This window comes from Marmota flaviventris, chromosome 9 (assembly GCF_047511675.1).
Source record: "Marmota flaviventris isolate mMarFla1 chromosome 9, mMarFla1.hap1, whole genome shotgun sequence".
Classification (NCBI taxonomy): Eukaryota; Metazoa; Chordata; class Mammalia; order Rodentia; family Sciuridae; genus Marmota; species Marmota flaviventris.
Window position 1 is genome coordinate 15,748,673 of NC_092506.1, and position 26,604 is coordinate 15,775,276.

A 26,604-nucleotide genomic window follows, 5' to 3' on the forward strand; every position below is an offset into this window, starting at 1 on the left:
AGTTATATCTGCAAGACAACTTTTGTCATATAAGGTAACATAATCAAGTTATTTTTTTTCTTTTTTTTATTGGCTGTTCAAAACATTACAAAGCTCTTGACATATCATATTTCATGCATTAGATTCAAGTTGGTTATGAACTCCCAATTTTACCCCAAATACAGATTGCAGAATCACATCGGTTACACATCCACATTTTTACATAATGCCCTATTAGTAACTGTTGTACTCTGCTACCTTTCCTATCATCAACTATCCCCCCTCCCCTCCCCTCCCATCTTCTCTCTCTACCCCATCTACTGTAATTCATTTCTCTCCTTGTTTATTTTCCCATTCCCCTCAGTACCTCTTATATGTAATTTTGTATAATAATGAGGGTCTCCCTCCATTACCATGCAATTTCCCTTTTCTCTCCCTTTGCCTCCCACCTCATGTCTCTGTTTAATGTTAATCTTTTCTTCCTGCTCTTCCTCCCTGCTCTGTTCTTAGTTGCTCTCATTATATCAAAGAAGACATTTGGTATTTGTTTTTTAGGGATTGGCTAGCTTCACTAAGCATAATCTGCTCTAGTGCCATCCATTTCCCTGCAAATTCCATGATTTTGTCATTTTTTAGTGCTGCGTAATGCTCCATGGTGTATAAATGCCACATTATTTTTATCCATTCATCTATTGAAGGGCATCTGGGTTGGTTCCACAGTCTAGCAATTGTGAATTGTGCTGCTATGAACATCGATGTAGCAGTATCCCTGTAGTACGCTCTTTTAAGGTCTTCAGGGAATAGTCCGAGAAGGGCAATAGCTGGGTCAAATGGTGGTTCCATTCCCAGCTTTCCCAGAAATCTCCATACTGCTTTCCAAATTGGCTGCACCAATTTGCAGTCCCACCAGCAATGTACAAGAGTACCCTTTTCCCCACATCCTCGCCAGCACTTGTTGTTTGACTTCATAATGGCTGACAATCTTACTGGAGTGAGATGGTATCTTAGGGTGGTTTTGATTTGCATTTCTCTGACTGCTAGAGATGGTGAGCATTTTTTCATGTACTTGTTGATTGATTGTATGTTGTCCTCTGAGAAGTGTCTGTTCAGGTCCTTGGCCCATTTGTTGACTGGGTTATTTGTTATATTATTGTCTAATTTTTTTGAGTTCTTTGTATACTCTGGATATTAGGGCTCTATCTGAAGTGTGAGGAGTAAAAATTTGTTACCATGATGTAGGCTCCCTATTTACCTCTCTTATTGTTTCTCTTACTGAGAAAAAACTTTTCAGTTTCAGATTTACTTTTGTGGCAGGCAGAGTGGTCCACACCTGTAATCCAGTCAACTCGAGAGGCTGAGACAGGGGAATTCCAAGTTCAAGGCCATCCTGGGAAACTTAGAGAAATACTTAGAAACTTTGTGTGGCTTAGATTTGGGAAAAAAAGAGACTGAAAATGCAGCTCAATGATAAAGCATCCCTAAGACTAAAAAAAAAAAAAAAAAAAAAAAGACTTACTTTTGAATTTTGTTGCCCTCCAAACAATTATATTTTTCCAGCTGGGCAAAAAGTTAGGAAAAATTTGATGTTATAAAGACCACCTGAGGAGACTAGATGGAAAAAGTTACCATATATTACATGCTAAAAGGACAGTTTTAAATTGATCTTGGGTTCAGAGGGTGAAGGAAACAAATTCTAGTTCTAGAAGGATGTGCATGATCACTCAGTTTCACTTAAGTTCATTAAACTGTGAAAAGGTACATAAGTTTCAATGGCTGGCATTTTGATACCATATCCAAAGTGTATGATAAACAAAGAATTAAAGTTTTGGAGAAGCAACATTCATACACACACATTCAAGGAAATTGTAGATGAACAAATATCACAAAGACATGAAAAAATATAAAGTCTCCTCAAATATGAAAAGACCTGCAGAAAGCTCTGGGAGAGACCTATTTAAAAATCTGACTGTGGAGATCCATAACACTTTAATTTAACACATCAGTCACATGGTTATTGGGTTTTCTTCTTATGGCACATGCCAAAGATAGAGAGAAGAGAGAAGTATCAGATATGAAGGAAGTCTCATATGACAAAGACAGAAACAATTTTAATTCCTTTTCTTTAGGCCTTATTTAGAGCCAAGAAAACAGAATGTTAAAGAAAAACCACACGGTGGTGACTGAGTTTATCCTGCTGGGACTGACAGATCGAGCAGAGCTGCAGCCTGTCCTTTTTGTGGTGTTCTTAGTCATCTACCTCATCACAGTAACCGGCAATGGGACCATGATTTTCTTAATCAGAGCTGACTCAAAGCTTCATACCCCAATGTACTTCTTCCTCAGCCACCTGTCCTTTGTAGATCTCTGTTATGCCACGAACATCACCCCTCAGATGCTGGTTAACTTCTTGTCTAAGAGAAAAACCATTTCCTTCACTGGTTGCTTTATACAATTCCACTTTTTCATTGCCCTGGTGATCACAGACTATTATATGCTCACAGTGATGGCCTATGACCGCTACATGGCCATCTGCAAGCCCTTGCTATATGGTAGCAAGATGTCCAGGCGTGTGTGTCTCTCTCTTGTGGCGGCTACTTATGTTTATGGGTTTGCAAATGGTCTGGCCCAGACCATCCTGATGCTTCGTCTGTCCTTCTGTGGACCCAATGAGGTCAATCACTTTTATTGTGCAGACCCCCCTCTCCTGGTGCTGGCCTGCTCAGATACCTATGTCAAAGAGACTGCCATGTTTGTGGTGGCTGGATCCAATCTCACCTGCTCCCTCACCATCATCCTCATCTCCTATGTTTTCATCTTTGCTGCCATTCTTCGAATCCGCTCTGCTGAGGGCAGGCAGAAGGCCTTCTCTACCTGTGGTTCCCACCTGACGGCCGTCACAGTGTTTTATGGAACATTGTTCTGTATGTACCTGCGGCCCCCTTCTGAGACATCTGTGGAACAGGGGAAAATTGTGGCTGTATTTTACATCTTTGTGAGTCCCATGTTAAACCCTATGATCTATAGCCTGAGGAACAAAGATGTTAAAATGGCAATAAGGAAAGTTATCAAGAAGGAATTGTTTGCTTAGTAAGCTAGACTTGGTCACAGGTATGTAAAGATATCCTTATTATCTCCACAATTAATAGCATTTTAAATTAGCATGTTATATTCTGTCTTTGAATTTTTTTCATCTTTCATAATTCACATATTGGACTTATAATTATATGTTATTATTTGGAATTTATGGTGCCTTCTCTGTGAATTTTTATTTTTTTCAAAAAAAGCAAACAAATTCAATGCTAAGCCTAGAGACATTGTTATTGCTCTATAAAAACCAATTCAGAAAAGATGATCCTATCACAAAAACAAAACAAAACCCACAAATAATTCCATCCATGGTACTCACACTTATAAAGCTGTAAAGTACAAATTCATATGATCATGACAATTACTTAGGTATCTGTAGTGTTTAATGACCTCCATACAATTTTCCAGAAACTCCCCACATTCCTAATGTAATTAATGTTTTTTTTGTGTATATTTTAGATTTTTCCTTTAAGATCTACCTTCCAACTGTTTACACTAATACAATGTATTCCTCTTCCATTGGTTGTTAGTGGAAATGTCAAATTTCTCTTAGAAGAGCATTGAATATTTTTGATGAGTGTTTATCGCCCACCACATCAACCCTCCCTCACTCAATAATCATCATTTCCTGTTCATTTGAAATAAATAGATTGCTTTTGAGTATTAGCCATATACATACATGGATATTCGAGCTCATGACTTGAATGTGTTATGCAAGTGAAATTAAGTCCTCCCAGCAGACTTCTCAGTCAGTTCTGAACAGAGATAAGGCACATATCGAAAGGAGGTCTGAAATCTCTGTAAAATCTGAGATGCAACTGGGTCAGTCAGGAATATAAGCAAGCTGTGTCTTCCAGGAGGGAGAAATCAACTTGAGGTGACCCTGAGGTGCTGGATGATGGCAGAGCAGACAGCAACCAGGCAGATCAGAGAACAGAGAGCAGCAGAAGATCTTGGGTGCAGACCATAAGCCTCCCTTTTACACTCATGAGAGTCCTCAGAAGTCATCAAAGGGCAAAATAAATTAAAAATACAAATAGAAATTTTCTCCAAGGTAAAAATTATCCAAAGAGATTATGGAAATCATTAATTATGACCATTGTATGAGTATGCCACATTTGAGAAAATTCATTCTATGGCATCTGAAAAAAATAAAATAAAATACTACACTTTGTGACCAAGTGTTTTCAAACCGATACAGAATCTGTTTTTGTAGATGGAGTAACCTAATAAAATCTTGGAACATAAAAGCAACAACAACAACAACAAAACAAACAAAAACAAAACAAAACAAATACTCTTAAAAGAAATTTGGAGTGCACATGTCCATGCAATATGTAATGAACCATGCCTTGACATAGCACTAGCTAAAGCATAATGAAAGGATTTGATGATCATATTTTTTTCAATATATTTATACAACTGCACGTTCTTAAGGAAACAGGAGGAAGTAATAAAGATATGGAGAAGCTTCTCCCTTCTCTTCACATCTGATCTCTTACTGGTTTGTTTGGTTCGTCAAAATCAGTTTTCAACTAAACACCAAAGGAACTCCAGGTGGGAATTAAAAATGATAGAGAAAAAGTGACAATGCCTCTGGATGGGAGTGAGGTGGCAAAGAGGGAGTCTCCCGCCTCCCAGCGTGTTCTGCAAATACACAATGTTTCTTCAGCTGAGAATTCCTGCTCCTACTAAAAAAGTTAAAGGTACAGGGCTCAAAAGCAGGAAATAGACAGTTCAAGACAATTAATTTGATGTTCTCATATTTACCTGAAACCCAAAGTTTCTTCTCCCATGCGTTATTCTATTTTACAGGGTGTGAACAAGATGATTCCATATTTCTCTAGGTCAGAAAATATTCAGACTATTAGCTAATTCAATATTGGTTAAAATAAATAGTGAGTCCCATTGCTTCATCATTCCTGGGAGACTTGATTCCCTAGAGAAAGGAATAAAACTCGTGTCCTCTGTGATTTCAGGCTGTTCATCACAGAAAGGTGGAGGTTGCTACCGATTTGTACAAATTTTTGCAAGAAATAATTGAGCCTTGGGGATTTAGTACATAAGACGATTCTGGTATAAGTTTTTCATGTTCTTCATATTGTTGCTGTCATTGTGAAATCAATCTGCTTTCAAAGGTAGGATTAGACATGGTTCTTTTAAATGTTGGAATCCATAAGTAAGTATTTTAATTGATAAAATAAATCAAGGTTGAAGCCTAATCTGATGAATAACATGTGTCTCTATTAAAATGCTACTATTCTTCTTAGAGTAAGTTACTTATAAATAAACGTACAGCGAAGTGGTGTTTATATAAGAGAAAGGTAACTAGACCAAAGAGAACTTTGATCTCATCGAGAATATTGCCTGATTCCAATTGGGAAAACATTCAACTAGAAGTTACTGTGCCTACAATCAATATTAGATACAATCCTTGGCCCTCAAGAGCTCGATCTTTGATGGTGGATGTTGTTCTATAGTAGACTTGCACATTTCACCATAGTACTAGTAGATACAAACTTTCAAATGCTTACTGCAGGCCAGATGCAATTTAAAATATTTTTCTAAATGAAATCCTTCCCATGGAAGGAGTCGCTATTAACAAAATTTTTATGAATGAGAAAATTAAGGCATGGAGAGTCTGATTATTTACCTAAGGTCACAAGAACAAAAATAGAATTTCCTTCCAGGAAGTAAGAAAGAAAATTCCCATTACAAGTTATAGTCTCCTGACTTTCTGTAATTAACCTATTTGTTCTCATTTGCCTCATTGAGATGATAAGCAACATAAGGGGTAATATTAACTAATCTTTTGAATTCCCAATAGTACTCTATAATTATATGCATTGAACCATATGATTTCTATGCCCTCTTGGTTAAGAAATGACCACTTTTAGTTTTATAATCTACATTAATTATTAAAGGCAAATTAACAGATGTGTTTCATGAAGATAACTCCCTGATTTTTTTTACTTTAAATTGAACTGTGAATGCTTGATAAAGATAATATCTTTATTCAATTCAAAGAAAAATGATTTAGATAATTTTAGATGATTTGGAGGAATGAGCAGTGGCAGGAAGCATCTATATGAGAGATCATAGATGAAATCCAGGAGTGCAAAGCTTGGGGTGTTCCCAGGGCTACTTATGTCTCTTGCAAATGCTTTCCTCTGAAATTTCCTGACTCAAATGTAATATTTTGCCTATAAGGAATGCTATTACTGTACTTAAATTATCTGGAACATTCACTGCTTGCATTACTCTAAATAACTAACACATAACTGTGAGTGAATGGGAATGTTTATTCTCTTGAATCTTCATACATACTTCAATAAATAAAGATGTTAAAAACTCCATCAGAGCAAGAAAAGCATATTTGCTTCTTTGGCAATTATAATGGTAAAACTCACTTGTACCTTATGAGTTTAAGAAAGGAAAAAAACATAAAATACTTAAAATTTCATTAAATTAAATGACACATTTTGTATCTTATCATCTTCAACAACACAGTGTGGGGTAATGCAATGGAAAAGAACCCTTGAATGTTGACTTTATAAAGTGTCTTATGAAGTGACCTGCTTACATCATTGGTATTGTAGTTATTTAAAAAACAACAACAACAATAACTGGCCTCTTTTATTATGCCCAAATGCTGAGAAATATAATTCATTATTTGACTTTTCTTTGTTTGTTTTTTTTTCTTTTTCTTTTTCTTTTTTTTTTTTTTTTTTTTTTTTTTGGTACTAGATATTGATCCCAGGGGCACTTTACCACTGAGCTACATCCCCAGTACTTTCTGTTTTTTTTTTTTTTTTTTTTTTTTTTTTTGAGGCAGAGTCTTTTCTAGTTTTGCAATCTGTCCTCAAACTCACCATCCTCTTACCTCATCTTTGAAGATGTTAATATTATAGACATTAGCTAACCTGACATGGCATAATTTATGATATTTTATGTATTATCACTTTTATATAATTAATATGATTATCATTTCTTTATGATGTAATACATATATATTTTGTATTCTGATGAACCTGTGTTCAAATAATTTTAGAGCATTAAAAATTTCTTTTGCAAGTAGGGGATATTTGGGGAATAATGATGGTCTATTGTTTTGTTTATTAACCTTTTAAAATTATTGTTTCCCCCACTGCTCCATCAGATCCTTTGGTACATTGTTTTCCCTTACATACTGCTGATCATGAATCTTTAAAAACACCAATGTAGGTGAATGCATATGCAAATGCACATGTTTTCTATTGAATACACATATCAATATATGTGTATATATTTATAAAATTCTTGTGTACATAAAAAGAGCTAAGATTGGCTTTTTCTCTCCCAAAGCAAATATTTGTACAGCTGGGCAAAAATACACAAAACAAATTAAATCAGGATCCAGGTTATAAGTAAAGAAAAGTTTGGTGGTATGAGATTCCCTAATGTGGCCCAGGGTGGGGAAAGTGAGCTTGCATTGCAGGCTGAGGCTGAGGAAGCAGTTGAAGTTGATATTGAATTTGGAGAAGCTGGCAAGATATCTCAGTTCTGTCAGGACGGGTCTAGCACCATATCTCACTTCTCTAAGTTTATTCAGCTAAGAAAAACAGATAACTTTTAATGGCTGGGACTTTGGATACCATATCCAAAGGTATGTTGTAGAAAAAAATTACAATTTAAAAGAAAATAAACATTTATATGCATATGTCAAGGAAATTGCAAATGAACAGTAATAACAAAGAATTACAGGGAGTGTTCATGGTCCAGAGTTTTATCAAACACTTTTTTTCATTATTGTGCCCCCTCAGGGTCTCAGAATTATTGATATGTTTCATTTCCCTTAATCAGTGCCCCATCATGAATCATTAAAACCACCAGTGTATGTGCAAAATGATAAAAGTTCTGCAAATACCAGAAGACTTGCAAAAAGATCCACAGAAATCCATTTACAAATGGCCTCTTCATTGTTGGAAGGGTTCTAAATAAGTTTAATATTTAAGATGTCATATGCATGTTGGCCAAGCTTTCAGATGCATCTTCATTACTTTTGCTTTAGGCTTTATACAAAGGCAAGAAAACAGAATGTTAAAGAAAAACCACATGGTGGTGACTGAGTTTATTCTGCTGGGACTGACAGATCGAGCAGAGCTGCAGCCTGTCCTTTTTGTGGTGTTCTTGGTCATCTACCTCATCACAGTAACCGGCAATGGGACCATGATTTTCTTAATCAGAGCTGACTCAAAGCTTCACACCCCAATGTACTTCTTCCTCAGCCACCTGTACTTTCTGGATCTCTGTTATGCCACCACTGTTGCCCCTCAGATGCTGGTTAACTTCTTGTCCAAGAAAAAAAACATTTCCTTCATTGGCTGCTTTATACAATTTCACTTTCTGATTGCCCTGGTGATCACAGATTATTATATTCTTGCAGTGATGGCCTATGACCGCTACATGGCCATCTGCAAGCCCTTGTTATATGGTAGCAAAATGTCCAGGCGTGTGTGTCTCTCTCTTGTGGCGGCTACTTACATTTATGGGTTTGCAAATGGTCTGGCCCAGACCATCCTGATGCTTCGTCTGTCCTTCTGTGGACCCAATGAGGTCAATCACTTTTATTGTGCAGACCCCCCTCTCCTGGTGCTGGCCTGCTCAGATACCTATGTCAAAGAGACTACCATGTTTGTGGGGGCTGGATCCAACCTCACCTGCTCCCTCACCATCATCCTCATCTCCTATGTTTTCATCTTTGCTGCCATTCTTCGAATCCGCTCTGCTGAGGGCAGGCAGAAGGCCTTCTCTACCTGTGGGTCCCACCTGACGGCTGTCACAGTGTTTTATGGAACATTGTTCTGCATGTACCTGAGGCCCCCTTCTGAGACCTCTATAGAACAGGGGAAAATTGTGGCTGTGTTTTATGTCTTTGTGAGTCCCATGTTAAACCCTATGATCTATAGCCTGAGGAACAAAGATGTTAAAATGGCAATAAGGAAAGTTATCAAGAAGGAATTGTTTGCATAGTAAGCTAGACATGGTCAAAAATGTGCAAAGACATCCTTGTTATCTGAGTAAATTATGATCTGCTTAACTTAACAATTTGCGTTCTGTCATTTTTACTTCTTGGCATTTATAATTAACATATATGACTCACAATTATGTGTTAGTTATTTAGGGTTTAAAGTTTTCAGTGGATCTTTAATAAAGAATAAATAAATTAATGACTAGAACAGAGGTATTGCTATTATTCTATAAAATTAACAAAGAGCAGATTCTTCTATCCATAGTATTCATACTGATACTAAGTGATAAAATTGAAATTATCAGATACTATTGAAATAATAGCTCATTGGATTTTTGTAGCCTGACTTTCCTCCAAATGTTTTCCATATACGTGTCTACAGTATTGGGAAGTTTCCTCTATCCTTTATAAAAATTATGTGGTAATGAAAACCTTCAGGAGGTATCAAAGATTATTCCTCTATGGTATATCTTTCAAATGCTATTACTAACCCAATGATATACTCTTACATGAGATGCTTGATGGAAATATCAAATTTCCTTACAAGGGTTTTGTGTTTGTTACAAGTATGCATTCTTATCAATAATGAACCTCTATTCAACTAGTTCATAATCATAAGTAAATATATTACACCTCATCTTTCAACTATATAAATATATGGATATATGTGTGTAAAATGCATTATGGATAACGGTTTCTTTGTTTATATCATAGTTAAATTTATCTTATGAGAAAATAACTTTCCTTTGCTCTTCCTGTTTTAATATATTTTTTCATATTTCTTTTGGAAAGTTTTCTTAAAGATATAAATGCTTTCTTTTCACATGTTTTAATATGTATTATGTATATAAAACATTTATTTTTTGATTTTATACTTTTAAAGTCATCTTTTTAAATTGTAAAATTTTATTTTTTTTTTCATATTGTTAACTTATTTATACTTCAATTTACATTCCATTGATTGGTCTTAGGAAATTTGATTGCTTTTGACATATGATTGAGTCAATATTTTATCTATGTTATTAAATTATTTTTCTGACTTCAGTTGTTAAGCTATTTAAACATAGAAACAAATCATAAAACAGAACTAATCATAGTTTTATCTTCACATGATGTCGGTTAAGTTTCTGCCCACCTCTTCATTCCATGTGTGGTTCACATATCCTGAAGCTTTATGAAGGATGCTACTCACAAAGTATTTAGGTTCCAGTTTTTTCCTGCCACTCAAGGTGATCAGTCAGTTTTCTGTGACCTTTCACTCCTCCTGAAACTCTCTTGATCTTACCCACATGTCTTTGGCCAGTTCTGGTGAGCTGAACTGCCTCATGATGATTCTCGCTTCCTTCTCCACATCTCTGTTATCTTGAAGATGAATTCTGCAGAGCAGAAGCTCAAGCCTTCTTTACCTGTGATTCTCATATAGTGGTCACAGTATATTTGGGACAATATTGTCCGTGCATCTCTTCCCAAGATGTAGCTACTCCATGAACCAACACCAAGTGATGTCTGTGTTTTAGACAATAATCATTTCATATTCTAGCTTTTCATATATAGCCTGAAGAAAAGGATATCACAAATTTCTTAGGAAAATTTTTTTTCATAAAATCCTATTTTTTCTTCTCTGTTTTGAATCATCAAATCATAGTGTCTTATGATTTCTGAGGGCAGTTGGAAATAAATTCACCTCCATTCACTCTGGCTCCACTTCATTCTTTCAAGAGACTTCTTTATGAATGTGGGGATCAACTCAGTGTCTCAAAAATACTGTGGAATGTGAGCACTCTCTATAAATTCAATTTATGTTAAAATAATCACACATTGCATTTTAATACTCTGTTCATATGTGTCATACACAGTATAAAAGTAGCAGAACAGAGAAAGACTGAGTGGCGAAGAGGAATGGTCCCATTTTCTTCCATGTCTGGTGGCTTCATAATCTTCATGATCAGAGGGTGGCTCACCTGCCAGGGGAGAAGTGAGGACAAGCAGGCTGAGTCAAAATGTGTGCAGACACTGAAACAGGGAAACTGGGGCAAGAACAAAATATGTCATGGAGCAGAGGATATGAGGACTCACTAAAGAGATATACTCTACAATTCCTCAACATAAACTGTCAAGCATTTTTGTTCTTGCTTAGGTAAGAAATATAAACTTAAATAGCCTTGCTCAAGATGAACATTGTCTCCTTAAAGCTTTAGCAAATATTATCCACAGATAACTACTTTATTAGTAGCTATAATTTGATTGAAATAAACTTAAGACCTTCAGTTTATTTGACTGGTATTTTAAGTATTGGTAGTTCCCCTGATATTGCTGTATTTTATTTACAGACAGTGAACATTGACATGTGAGATTATAAATTGAGGGGGTGTGGAGAAATTTGAAGTCTTGCACACAGTGGGTGGGAAAGTGAAATGATACAGTAGCTATAGAAAATGCATGGGGGTTCCCCAAAAATTAAACAAAGAGAGAACTGTCTTATGTTCTATTTCTGTATTTATGTTCAAAGAAATTGAAATCAGGGTCATTATTTTCATAGTCATGGCATCATTATTGACAATAGCCAAGAAATGTAGACAACACAAGCTACCACTAGTGAATGAGTGGTTAAGTAATTATGGTATGTAAATACAGTGGATTATTATTTTCTTTAAAAACAAGGTGAGTCTTCTCTATAAGACAACATGGATGAATCCAGTTACAGAAGGTCAAATCCTGTGTCTCCTTGTATAGCATATATTTAAGGGTCAATCACATAGAAACACAGAAGACAAGGGGAGCCCCAATGACTGTACATTGGAGGCATGGGTATGTCCTGCCCAATGTGTATAAAATTTTAATTGCAAGATGATTACTTATCCAAGATCTGTTGTAAAACATTCTGCCTATAATTAATATCACTGTTTTATATACTTAAAATTAAGTGAAAATTAATGTGATTTCATACTGAACCTCTGTGAGAATTTGTACAAATTTGGGTGCCCAGTTACTGAAGGGTTACTGAGTGAACAACGAAGTGATGATAATTAATTTAGATAAAATAAGTGCAACTAATAATTAGTATATTTATTACATAAATATGTACTCTTTGCATGGATTGTTCATATGAAGATGTGTTTAGGATTGTAGAAACATATAAATGTATATACTTTATCCACGTTTATATTTGGAAGCAGATTAAAGTCATAGTATTTCTGAGCCAGATTCATAATAATACTATTATTATCAACTAATAATAATGCCATAATTATCTTGTATCTTTCATATGACTAAGACAATCTTTCTCTCCTGAACTCCGTTCACTGCTACTACTGGCATTAAAAAAATATGTAATTGTGTCTTCATATGAGGACCCAGTTGACACAATAATTGAAGTTGTTCTGGCATTGTGACATTTTTCTAAACTATAAGAAGAAACATCCATAACATTTATACACCAGTTGCCATAAACATGAAAAATAAATAAACAAATGCATTCTCCAATTGGACAAAAATACTGCCTGTATTATTTTTTTTCCAGTGCTGGAGACCAAACCCAGGGGAGCATTAACACTGAGCCACATCCCCAGTTCTTTTTATTTTGTACTTTGAGATCTCACTAAGTTGCTGAGGCTGGCCTAGAACTTGTAATGTTGTTGCCTTAACCACCAGTCCACAAAAACATCCAAAATATTGATATGCCAATTTGTCACAAATATACAAAAAAATGAACAGATTCACTTGTTCAGGTGGGCAAATATACTGCCTATGTCTTCATTGTGAAATGCTGAAGATTCATTTCTGCCTTGCTGTGTTATTGGAATGGTGAAAGTTCTACTGTAGTGAATAATTATCTCTAGAATGTAGATGCTACAATTTATTTTTTATATGTGAGAATACCTAAGTTAGAGAAAGTAAATATGTTTTAAATTCACAGAGAAAGCTAAATTTCAAATCAAAATGTTTTTTGGCTAGTTCTAAAAACACCCAAAACATAAAGATTTAATAAAATGCAAAATGTACAATTATGTTTATGATATATATGTTTCAGGAAAACAAAATTGTCCAAATATGAAAAATTGTAAATATACTCAAAAACATTTCTACAGAGAAAACTCAAGAAAGGCATTCAATGAAATTGTGATTGTCAAGAAAAAGGATTGCTGTGGTCAACTTGCAAGTCTAGAGTGGTTCATGAAATAAGCTGTAGCCAGAATTATCATTTGTGTTCCTCTGTCAGACACTTCATTTCATGCACTCCCAAATTTGAAATTTCTATTAAGTAAATTAGTTATTAAAATTCAGTGAAATTTTAAGAAAGAGTGTTTCTCATTATTTTCATAGACATCATTACCAACTTCTTCAGTGTTATTTTCAGTTGGGAGCAATTTATTTTTTTCTTTTTCTTTTGATTGTACAAAAAGTTGATTCTTGAGATATTTAAAACATCCCAAAGATGATTTTTCATCATGGGAGAGGTAGGAAGAGTTGGAGGAAATCCAGGGGACTCATGTTTCTGGAGTATATGAAAAGGTCAAAAGGAGTATCAGACAAGATAAAAAAAAAATTGAGGCAGAAGACAGAATGATTTTGGAGTGGATGGTCTATCAGGATACATTGGCATCTTTTCCCTACATTTGCCATGTACTTACCTTAGTAAGGTAAATAGAGATGTAAAATTATAAAAAGGTATTGGAGATACCTACCTATCAATCCTAAGAATCCTCTTCTTTAATATGATCAAAATAGATGCTGAAGTTCTTCAGGGTCCTGCAAAAGGAAGGAGGAAGCCAGAGTCATCCCATTGCCCTCCTGTAGATAAATGAGTTTTGTAGCGTTTCTTCATTTTCTATTTCATGAAATAATTTGAGGAGGGTTGGTATTAATTCTTCTTAAAGGTCTAGTAGAACTCAGCTAAGAATCCACCTGGTTCTGGGGTTTTCTTTGATGGAAGGCTTTTGATAGTTGCTTCAATTTCATTATTTGATATTGATCTGCTCAAGTCTTCTATATCCTCCTGGTTGAATTTAGCTAGATCATATGACTCCAGGAATTTGTCCATATCATCAAGATTTTCTAGTTTATTGGAGTATAAATTTTCAAGATAGTTTCTGATGAGCCTCTAGATTTCAGTGTCTGTAGTGGTATTTCCTTTTTCTTCTTGAATTTTGGTAATTTTAGAATATTTCTATTTATTGTGTTTATATTGGCTAAGGGTTTATCAGTTTTGTTTATCATTTCAAAAAATCAACTCTTTTTTTCTTTTGTTTTGTATTGTTCTTTTTAATTCTTGAGTTTATTGATTTCGGCTCTCATTTTAATTATTTCTGGTATTCTACTGAGTTGGGTGTTGATTGGTTTTCTTTTTCTAGGGCAATGAGATGTAATGTTATATTATTTATTTGGTATCTTTCTATTATTTTAATGTATGAGCTCAATACTGTGGCTTTCCTCTTAGAATTACATTCATAATGTCTCAGAGATTTTGATATATTGTATCACTCCTCTTGTTTATTTCGAATAAGAATTGCTTCTTGATCTAAAATATGTTCTATTTTATCCATGTTCTACAGACAATAAAGTGAATTAAGTTGTTATTGGGTGAAGTATTCAATAGACATCTGTTAGGTCCAAATTATTAATTGTATATTTTAGTTCTATAGAATCCTTACTTAGTTTATGTTTGAATAAGCCACGCAGAGGTGAGAGAAGTATGTTAAAATCACCCAGTATTATTATTATATTGTCATATTGAGAATTTGTTTGATATGCCATATATATATATAAGTACTATATATAGTATATAAATGTGTATATATATATATATATATATATATATATATATATATATACACACACACACACATTTTGGGGGGCATAAATATTTATAATCATTATATCTTGTTGGTGTACAATTCCCTTAAGTAGTATGAAGTGACCTTCTTTGCCTCTTCTAATTAACTTTGTGGATAAAGTCCACTTTATCTGATACGAGAATAGCTACCCATGCTCGCTTATGAGTCCCATGTGAATCGTATGCTTTTCCCAGGTTTTTACCTTCAGTCTTGGCCTATACAATGAGTCTCTTACAAATCAATTCAGAGAGAAGAAACAGGACAACATTTCTATGCCACATTTTCAAGTTCAAATTTACCTGCAGTGCAGTGCTCCCCCAAATTATATCTTATTTCCTTCTGAAGTCCTCAACTGAGTAAGAATCCATCAGGATAGAGATTCAATGGTTCTTAAAACTCCAAAAATGGTGAAGCCAGAGATGTTTCAATGACTCAACAAAAGAAATTGTTGTTGTTATACCTTCTGGTACCTTTATTGGAACATATATCTAATAATAAACTGTTGTGTGTACCTCTGACCTGGAACAGAGGCACAGGTTAAAATAAAATTCTGTTATTTAAAGGTTAAGTTTAAGGGAATCTAATAAAATTTTGAAAATACAACATAAAGACATTATTCAAGATATATGAAAGAGCAGAGGTTAAGGGCAGAAAAAATTTCTATGCTCGGACCTGATAGAGCAATGTCACCCCAGTCCATCCAGAGTTAAAGCCAGGGATCAAATCCCTTGCTGCCTTCTTCCCCCAAACACAACCACAGCAACTCTGCCTGGATTAATTGGAAACAGAAAGGAAATGAAAAAACAGTGGAGCTTCATCTCACTCTCTCCCTCTAATCTTTATCTGAATCTTCCCAATGGCTAATGTCAGTTTTAAACTAAATATCAGAGGAGCTCCATCAATGTGGCATATAGCACATGATGAAGGGAGAAAAAAAAAGTGGAGAAAAACTACAATGCAATGGGGGATGGTAGTAGAGTGGCAAAGAGGAGTCCCAGCATCCCTCTGTTACCTATGTATACATGGTGTTCCTACAGCTATGAATTATCATTTCTATTGAAAAGATGAAGGTGCAAGGTTCAAAGTCACTGAGGCAATAATACTCCAAGTTAAAGAAAAGTTCATTGATCTTCCAATGTTTTCCCAACTCCAATTTTTTTTTTTATCACAACCTATCCTATTTTACAAGTTGTAAATAAGAGAACTTAGTATTTCCCCGAGTCAGAAGATATTAAGGTATTTAGCATTAACTAATATACATTAAGAATCTCTGTTTCATCATTCCTGGTTGATTTGATTCTCTAATAAAAGTGGAGACTGAGCAAAACTCAATTTTCTTTCTTTCTTTTTTTGGTACCAGGATTGAACTCAGGGGCACTTGATAACTGAGCCACATCCCCAGCCCTATTTTGTATTTCATTTAGAGACAGAATCTCACTGAGTTACTTAGTGGCTCACTATTGCTGAGGTTAGCTTTGAACTTACCCTCCTCCTGACTCAGCTTTCTATCCACTGGGATTATAGACATGTGCCACCATGCCCAAGGCAAAACTTAAATTTTAATGAGATTAATATTTTTAGAATAGGAAGATTGTGATTTTTTAAAAATAATCCAAATAACTTACTGTAAGGAATAATTGGACCACAGGGAATTGGTCCCTCTAAGATTATTGTGTTATAAACACCTCATGTTGTTAATGTTGATGCTATCATTGTGAAATCACCATCCTTTCTGAGGTAGGTTTAGATAAATCTTTTAAAATCTTTTGAAACCATAAATAATTTTTTTAGACAATTAATTTTAGTTGAACTGAATCCTAATCTGATGAAAGTAAATGATAGTTTAAAATGTTACTAGTTTTCTTAAAGTAAATTAGTTATAAATAAATGTACAGTGGAGTGTTGTTTATGTAACGGAAAGAGACTAGGCCAATGAGAACATTAAATCCATCAATAATTATTGATACTTCCAGTCGGAAAAGCATTACACTAGGTGTCACTATGCTTACAGCCCCAAATTAAAAAGAATTCTTGCCCCTAAGAATCTCTTCTTTTCCTGTTTGAATTGTGTTCTAGGCCAGTAACTGTAGCTTCAACTTTGTAAGTGCTTACCATATGCCAAAAATATTTTTAAAAATTACTCTGAATTAACGTCTTCACATGGAAGCACTTGCTCTTTCAACCAAACTTTATGAATGAGAAAATTGAGACCCAGAGAGATTAATTATATGCCCCTGGCCACACAACTAGAAACTAGAGGAACTGGGATTTCCACCCAGGACATAGGGATGTGAGATTCAGTAGTTGGAACACTCTACTGTCCCTCATTGATGAATCAAGCTTGCTCAGAAAAAGCAAAATGGGGACTTGGATTAAATCATTCTTATCCTTACTTTTTTTGAATTCATTATGTTGTCTTTATCTGTTGTCTATCATCATATTTCTTTACTCTTTTGGTTGAGATATGACAACATTTAGGTTTATAATTTATAGTATTAAAATGAACTAAAAGAAGCATTTCATGACGGTTCCTTCTCTCTATTTATTTTTCTCACTTAAATTCAACATGACCATATTCCAAGGAGACATTACTGGCATCAAAGGCAAAGGCAAATAGTTAAGACACTTGGGGGATAGAGCAGGGACAGGAAGCATTTACATGAGAGAACCTCAGGGTAACATAAATTTCAGGAGTGCAAAGCCTGGGATGCCCACCCAGAGCCACTTATGTCCCTTGCAAATGCTTATTTCTGAGATTCCCTGACTCAAACCATCTAGGATGTGTGTGCTTTTTCTTAAATTGAAGGCTATTACTATAAAGTTCTCAGTTAAATTATATGGAATGTCCATGGCTTATACTGGTACATTGCCCCATAGTAGAAAATGAATGGAAGTGTCAAGCCTTTAGAATCTTGGTAAATATTTCAGGAAATAAAGACATTAAAATATCATTCAAGGCGTGGAGTTGTGGCTCAGGGGTACAGCGCTTACTTAACATGTGTGAGGTCCCCTTGGTATCACCTATAAATAAATTAAATAATGGTATTGGGCCCTTCTACAACTAAAAATATTTTTTAAAAAATATTCAAGCACTGTAAGTACATTTGTCTATCTGGCAATTTTTATTATAAAATTCAGTTGAAACTTACAAGCTTAAAAAACTTGAAATGTTTAGAATTTCATTGAGTAGACAGCTTAAATTGCATCTTACTACTCCAGCTCATAAGATCAAAGTCCTCATATGCAGAACAGGACAACATAATTCATTATGTTGAATGACATGTTTTAAATTTGAATTATAAAGTGACCTGATTTCATCTTTGGAAATTCATTAAAAAGTGCCAGTATGACATCATTATAACCCTCATAAGTTGGTGTATACCATGGAGGGAAAATGTGAAATTTTCATCATGATGTCCATGGTTCCTTTAATTCTGCCCAAATACTGGGAAATGTACTTCATGATATCTTAAGTGCTTTCCCAGTTATCTATCTACTATCATTATTTCACTGTGATATGCAAACATCTTACATTTTAAGAAAGCTTTATTGAATTTGCTTTGTAAAATTTTTACCTATTTTGCAAGAGTTACAATGAGGTAGTACTTTAGCAAAACATTATGGTCTGGAGATTTCTTTCTCAAATGTTTTTCATTACTGTCTCCCACAAAGCTCCAGCAATGTCATTTGATACATATTTTTCCCCAAACATCACTTTGACATGAACATTTAATACTTCATGTTATTCATAGAATACACTTATATATGTACATTTATATACACACATACATATACCCATCTGTATTCAAAAATATCCTACATACATAAGGCATTTAATATTACTTTTGTTCTCATTCAATCAGTAATTTGTTAAGATGTGTGGAAACACACACTGCAAGTGAGGTCCTGTATGGGTCATAAAATGAAGACTTTTGTGATCTGAGGGTCTCCTGAGGTAGACTTCCATTAGGTAAATGAATGCACATTACAGGCTGCAGGAACTTCTTGAAAACTACCTGCGTTCCAGGGGGCAGGAAAAGAGACCCTGGCTCTGTAGGGATATGTTCTACTCAGTGTCACTTTCCTACATTTATTTAGCTGCAAAAACCTAGGGAAGTTTCAATGGTTGATAATTTGCAAAGCACACCCAAAGCTATTTGGTAGGACAAAGTATTTTACTTGGAAAGAAAAAATCAACATTTCTACTCCTATTTTTAAGGAAATGGTAAATGCACAAATATATTAACACTTACAAAAAGATGAAAGCTCTTCAAATGTGAAAATTCTTGAAATAAATCCAATTAAAAATATGATTGCCTTTCCGTAAATGTGTGTATGCATGTGTGTCTGTCTGTCTGTCTATCTATCTAGAGAGAGGGCTACATATGAATTTATATGTTCAAAACACTAATCATACACTAACTTTGAGATTTCTTTTTGCTTATGGATTTAAAGTTTGATGAAGAAGAAATATCAGATGACATTAGGTGGGTGACGCATAAATGACAAAAGCCAGGTTCATTTTTATTTTTTAGGCCTTTATTGAAGGGAGAAAACAGAATGTTAAAGAAAAACCACACGGTGGTGACTGAGTTTATCCTGCTGGGACTGACAGATCGAGCAGAGCTGCAGCCTGTCCTTTTTGTGGTGTTCTTGGTCATCTACCTCATCACAGTAACCGGCAATGGGACCATGATTTTCTTAATCAGAGCTGACTCAAAGCTTCACACCCCAATGTACTTCTTCCTTAGCCACCTGTCCTTTGTAGATCTCTGTTATGCCACGAACATCACCCCTCAGATGCTGGTTAACTTCTTGTCTAAGAGAAAAACCATTTCCTTCACTGGTTGCTTTATACAATTCCACTTTTTCATTGCCCTGGTGATCACAGATTATTACATTCTTGCAGTAATGGCCTATGACCGCTACATGGCCATCTGCAAGCCCTTGTTATATGGTAGCAAGATGTCCAGGCATGTGTGTCTCTCTCTTGTGGCGGCTACTTACGTTTATGGGTTTGCAAATGGTCTGGCCCAGACCATCCTGATGCTTCGTCTGTCCTTCTGTGGACCCAATGAGATTAATCACTTTTATTGTGCAGACCCCCCTCTCCTGGTGCTGGCCTGCTCAGATACCTATGTCAAAGAGACTACCATGTTTGTGGGGGCTGGATCCAACCTCACCTGCTCCCTCACCATCATCCTCATCTCCTATGTTTTCATCTTTGCTGCCATTCTTCGAATCCGCTCTGCTGAGGGCAGGAAGAAGGCCTTCTCTACCTGTGGGTCCCACCTGACGGCCGTCACAGTGTTTTATGGAACATTGTTCTGTATGTACCTGCGACCCCCTTCTGAGACATCTGTGGAACAGGGGAAAATTGTGGCTGTATTTTACATCTTTGTGAGTCCCATGTTAAACCCTTTGATCTACAGCCTGAGGAACAAAGATGTTAAAATGGCAATAAGGAAACTTATCAAGAAGGAATTGTTTGGTTAATAAGCTGGTGTAATATATTTTTATTATGTGACCAATTTATGAGCACTTTAAGAAATTATTTTGTGTTGATTATTTTTGCTCTCTTATAATTCACATGCAAAAGTTTAAGAATATGTTATTCTCTAGGGTTTAGTTGTATTTTTTGATAAAAAGCATAGAAAGTGAATGTCAAACCAGTACCATTTATAATGCTTTATAAAGTCATTAAAGAACTGAAAATGTCATCCATGGTACTCCCACTGTTAGAAAGTTGTAGAAGATGAAATTAAGAAATTCGGTAGTACGTAATTAATCTTATTTTTCCACGTGTACAGATTGCAGGATCACATTGTTTATACAGCCACGTTTATACATAAGGCCATACTAGTGTCTTAGATTATGTACCCCATTTGAATCAAATATATGGTATGTCAAGATCATTGTAATGTTTTGAGCAACTAATAAAAAATTTAAAAAAAAAGAAATTCGGTAGTTACGCCAATTCATCAAATTTTTATGGATCTTAATGTCCATATATCTTTCACCAAAACAACTGTATTAGTTGTGTTTATTTCTTTAATTCATATTATATGGTAATTAATATTTTTTGAGCATATCTCAGATAATTATTCTAAGAAATATCTTTAAATGATTTTTCTAATTCATTGGAGTTCACACTCATGAGATTAATGGTGGAAATATCCAGAGGATTGTGGGTTGTGTGGGTGGTGCTGGAAATTGTAGAGAGTATTTGCATGGCAGACAAGAGCTCTGCCACTGAGCCACAACCAAGCCTTGGTTCATGGTTTTTCTTATGCATATGCATTCCTATTGATCATTGTCCTGTCCTCTCCTCTTTCTTTTTCATTGCCTATTATTTTCTACATGGAGATTTTGTTTTATGTCCTAGGCACATAATATATGGATTTTATATGCATTTGTAAAATTCACAATAAGGGATAACTTTCATTTATTCATTGCTTATTCAAATTTCTCTCATGACAAATCTATATTATTTGCTTTCCCTGGGTTAAAACTGTGAAGTTTATATTTTTAATTTTAGACTTCTTTGTAAAGATATACATCGTTTATTTCTATGCCCCTATGTAATATCTGTTTTCATTTTTCTCTGTCTTTAATGTCATATTTTTGAAATGCTAAGATTTTATTATTTTTACATATTGTTAAATGATTTACATTTCACTCTGTTTTGTCGTTCTTTCCTCTTAGGAAATTAAACTGTTTTTGACAGATGAATAAGTTGATATTTACCTGTATTATTAACTAATCATTAGGACTTAACTTATTAAATTCCATAATAAACTGTTTTTAGACTATAACCAAAAATAGAAAGTAATTTAAAACCCTCCTCTGTTGGCACAACTAATCATTAAATCTTTACATGTCGTATTTGTTTTGGATACTCACATACTCCCTACATAATTTTCTGCTTCTTTCCCCATTTCCTACAGTAGAAACTAATAAGAATTTAATGCTTCTAATATCTTTGTATAGTTACATCATTTTCCAAGTGTGTATATATGCACAGAATTAATTAGTATTAATTTGGCTAAATTTAAATTGATAGAAATGAAATCACTTTACATATTTTGTGTAATTCATGTATTTTTTTAGTAACATTGGTTTTGTTTTTCAATATTAATTCATGCAGCAGTGATTTTTATTAACAAAGGCTATGCCAGTATATAAATGTGTCATGATAATGCATCTATTCAACTACCAATGGACAATTATATTTTCCAAATATTTTTCATATTTCCTGAGAATATGAAAAACAAGTGATAACATTGCTTGTAGAATTCTCAAATATGTACAAGTGAGAATGTCTCATGAAGTTTGGTTACTTCTGGGTCATAAAATATAAACATCTTTAAATTTACTACATATTTTCACTTTGTCAGTTCGCACACCTGCCAACTCTCTGTGAATGTTCTCTTTATTCCACATTCCAGCCAACACAAGGTTGTCAGACTGAAATTTTTCCTAGTATGATGAATGTAAAGTGCATTTTAATTTCTTCTTTAAGGTTGAGTCATCACTACAAATGAAATTAAGTGTTTTCATGTGTATTGACATTAATAGAAGATTTCTCTCCTCTTTTCAGTTTTTTTGGCCACATTCTTTATGTACATTTCTGCTGAATTATTTTATATTAATTTCATCCATTTGTAATAACTCCTATGTATTCTGTACTAGGTCCAAATTTTTGGTGTTATATGCATTACAAACATCTTCAGCCTGTTTATACCTTGTGTTTTATCTTTTTGCATGACATATTTAGTGGTTGACTATTATAGTTCTGTTTTGTATTGTTTTGTTTATTAAGGTGCAGTGATCGAACAGAGATGTATGGCTGCTAGAAAAGTGCTTTGCCACTTGCCGACTTCTTCAGCTCAACATTTCAAATTTAACCGTATTCTCATTGTACTCTCTATCTTATCTAAACGATTATTTTTTATAAGTATATTCCCTGCATTTTCATCCAGTGCTTTCGGGTTTTGCTCTTGCATATTAAACACTTTATTTCTCTTAGTATTGCCAGATTTTCAGAATAAAATAAAATACCACTTAAAATTAATAACAGATTTTCTAGTTTTTGAATACCTCTTACTTACCTAATTAGTTTTGAGAGCCAAATGTGCCTTATGAGAAGCTTTTAATATTCAGATCAGTCTGCTTATGTGATCTTTATTCTTGGATCAATATGTTATCCCCTTCATCAATAAAAATTATCTTAATATAAGTAGTTTAAGACCACTTGTCTAGAAGTTTGCATTATAGCATTTAAAAAGTATCCCTGAGAGAAATTAGCTTTAAAATATATGCAAACATCTGTACCCTGACTCAAGTCAAAATCCATCATGTGGTCGAAAGGCTTATCAAACCTACCTCTTTCATGCAGCGCTGGTGTTGAAGTGAAAGGGAAAGGAAAACAAATTTAGTTGTGGCACATATTTAGTGCTGTATCTACTAAAAACATGTGGTGGCTTAAGATATTTCAGAATTTATAGTGTTTTGTAAATATCAAACTTCAAAAGAAAAAAGGCGAGATGCTTAAATATAGTTTGGAAAACCAGATTATATTGTTCTATTTTATGCATGTATAAATGTGTAACAATGAGTCCCACTATTAGAGACTATTAGGTATAATTATAACACACCAATTTTAAAGAGAGAAGGCTGATGTGTTCCCTTGGATCCAGAAGCAGAATTTCCTATTGTTGTGGAATTCACTTATCATGTCTTAATCCTGCCACAGTGGATTCCTTATGCCATGTGCATCTTCACTGGAACTATATATATCTTAAAATGGGAAAGAGAAAAATCCCACTCTCCCCAAACCATTGAATAAAATAAAAGAAAATTAATAAATAACATTACTTCTGTTGGACATTTGTTAAGGTCAGAAGATAAAATTTAATATCACTGATTCCCAAACTTCATTTATAAATTAAGAATAATTTAACATCATTCAATTTCCTGTAAATAACGTAAGAGAGATGATGTTTGCCATGTCTTTTTTTTTTTAGAGAGAGAGAGAGAGAGAGAGGGAATTTTTTAAATATTTATTTTTTAGTTTTCTGTGGACACACATCTTTATTTTATTTTTATGAGGTGCTGAGGATCGAACCCAGCACCTCACGCATACCAGGCGAGCGCGCTACCACTTGAGCCACATCCCCAGACCCTGCCATGCCTTTTTAAATGCAATACAAATGCTATCTTATACTATTTCATTGAATTAAATTTAAATTATGTACACAATGGAAGAAGCAGAATCATAAAAGCAATACAAATTGGATTCTTTATACACACATATACATACATAGAATATATATGTATTACAGAATATGATTCCATTTATGACAGTTCATATGTACGTTATATATCTACACACATATAGCAGTATTAGGTAGATATTATGTACATATCATATAGATATATAATGTACACATAATGTACACATTATGACTGCATTTCTGAACTTAAGGAAACCTCACTTAAAAATTGAGAATACAGGCAAGATTCAAGAAATAAGTCAAAGGAGGTGAAGAGGCAGGGGCTAATGGAAAAAAAAACAAAAACAACAAAACAAACCAAGAAGCCAACAAAACAAAAAATACTTCTACTCTTCTGGCCAAAGAAGCTAGGGAAATGATTATTGTCACGCTGAGATTTAGAACAAGAAGAAAATCCCTTGCAACCTTCTTCCCCAGGATACAGCCATTTAGAATTTTCTTAGATGGCTGTGTTCACTCTTATTCATACTGATGCAGGGGAGTTTGAGAAAGAAATAGGACTCTTCTCTGTCCTCTCCACATTTCATTGCTTGCTGATTGGCCAATACCAATTTTAAACTCTATACCAAAGGAGCTTTGCTGATGATGTCCTTAATTTCAAATACATAAAATAAAGCAGAGAAAAATAGACAAGGCCCTTAATGGAAGAATAGGGGTAAAGGGAGGATTCCCCACACACCTGTATTGTCTGGAAATGTACAATGTTCCTATGGCTATGAAATATTAATTCAATTTAAAGAGATAAAGCCATAAGGCCAGATCTGTCAATAGATAATTCAGGAAAAGTAAATTATTTTCCAAACTCCAAAACTTTCTCCTTATACTACATACCATTCTATTTTGTAGGTTATAGACAGGAGAACTTAATATTTCCCTAAATAAAACAAATATTAAAACATTCACCATAAACTAAAATATGTAATTCCCCTGGCTCCACTATTCTTGGGAGATTTTATTCCCTAAGGGAGTGGGGAGTTGGAAAAATTAAAGATCTTAATGAGTTTAAGCTTTCCAGAATGACAGAATTGTGATTTTTTCATAATCTAGATAAATTTCTGTGAGAAATAATTGAACCATAGAGATTTGGTCCCTATGAGGTGATTTTATTATAAGCTATTCAGTTTGTTAACATCAATGCTGTTGATGTGAAATCACTCTCCATTTTGAGGTAGGATTAGGCTTGTTTCTTTTAAAGGTTTTAATCCAGAAATAAACATACCAATTGATAAAAATAAATTGGGCTGAATCCTAATCTCATGAATTAGCTAACTAATCTATTTCAAGATTACTATTCTTCCTAAAGTGAGATACTTACTAAGAAATGTATATTTGAGTAAGGGTTTATAGTATTAAAATGCCTTAAAAGGTGTATTTCATGAAGGTGCCTTCTTTCAATTTATTTTTCTCACTCAAATTGAGTTATGACCACATGCCAAGAAGATACTACCTTCATTAAAACCAAAAGGAAATGGGTTAGATACTGTGGGAGGCAGAGCAGTGGCAGAAAACATGAGAGAACTTCAGGGTAATGTGAATTTCAAGAGTGCAAAGCCTAAAACGCCCTTAGCTCCACTGATGTCCATTGTAAATGCTGCTCTCTGAGATTGCTGACTCAAACCATCTAGGATCTTTGGTGCATTCTCTTGAAACGAAGGCTAGTTTTCTAAAATACTCTGTTAAATTATCTAGCATGCCAATATTTTGCTTGCATTATCGCATTTCCCATAGCAAAATATGAATGGAGATGCTAATTCTTTTGAATATTTATTAGCATTCCATAAATATAGAGAATAAAAGTATCATTCCATCACCAAAAGTGCATTTGTCTCTTTGACAATTGTTTTAGTAAAATTCACTTGGACCTTATGGGCTTAAAAGAAGAAAATCATAAAATATTTTGAATTTCCATTGAGATAGGTGAGTTCTGCCTCTTTCCCTAGCCAATTGTCCAAAGAACACTTCAGTGTTAAATTTATATGTTTTCTTGCAGCTTAACTTTTTTCCCATCATTGTTTTTTTTCTTTTCAGCTTCTTAAAAGGAGTCATTTTACCATGATCACATGTAGGTATGTGTCATTAAAGAAGGATGTGGGTTTTCCATGGTTGTTCTCCATGGTCCCTGCTATTCTCCCCCAATGTGGGGAGATGTACTTCATGATATTTTAAGTGCTCTCCCAGTTGTATAATTATTATGATTATTATTTGACTATGATGCAAAGAATATATATTTTATGCTTTGAGGGAGCTGTATTGAATTTGTGATATAGCATTTTTAACCATTTATCCAGAAGTTAGAATAAGGAAGAATGACAACAAATAGTTATGGTATAGGGATTACTCGTTCAGTTTTTCATCATTATTCTTCCTCTAACTTACCGTAGCCCCTTGTTGCAATAAG

General features: G+C 34.3%; 3 protein-coding genes across 3 annotated transcripts; all 3 read left to right on the forward strand.

The window, feature by feature from the left end:
- The first annotated feature begins 2,131 nt into the window (after nt 1-2,131).
- Nucleotides 2,132-3,067, forward strand: LOC139706949 (olfactory receptor 5M5-like). Its single transcript, XM_071616926.1, has one exon. It carries the CDS (start codon nt 2,132-2,134, stop codon nt 3,065-3,067), a length of 936 nt encoding a protein of 311 aa, XP_071473027.1.
- Nucleotides 3,068-8,142: 5,075 nt separating this feature from the next.
- LOC139706950 (olfactory receptor 5M5-like) lies at nt 8,143-9,078 on the forward strand. The gene has a single exon (XM_071616927.1). The coding sequence runs from the start codon at nt 8,143-8,145 to the stop codon at nt 9,076-9,078; it is 936 nt and encodes a 311-aa protein (XP_071473028.1).
- Nucleotides 9,079-19,470: 10,392 nt separating this feature from the next.
- On the forward strand, nt 19,471-26,262 carry LOC139706951 (olfactory receptor 5M5-like). The gene is made up of 3 exons (XM_071616929.1): nt 19,471-20,392; nt 22,773-22,830; nt 26,235-26,262. Exons 1-3 carry the CDS (start codon nt 19,471-19,473, stop codon nt 26,260-26,262), a joined length of 1,008 nt encoding a protein of 335 aa, XP_071473030.1.
- Nucleotides 26,263-26,604: the final 342 nt, after the last annotated feature.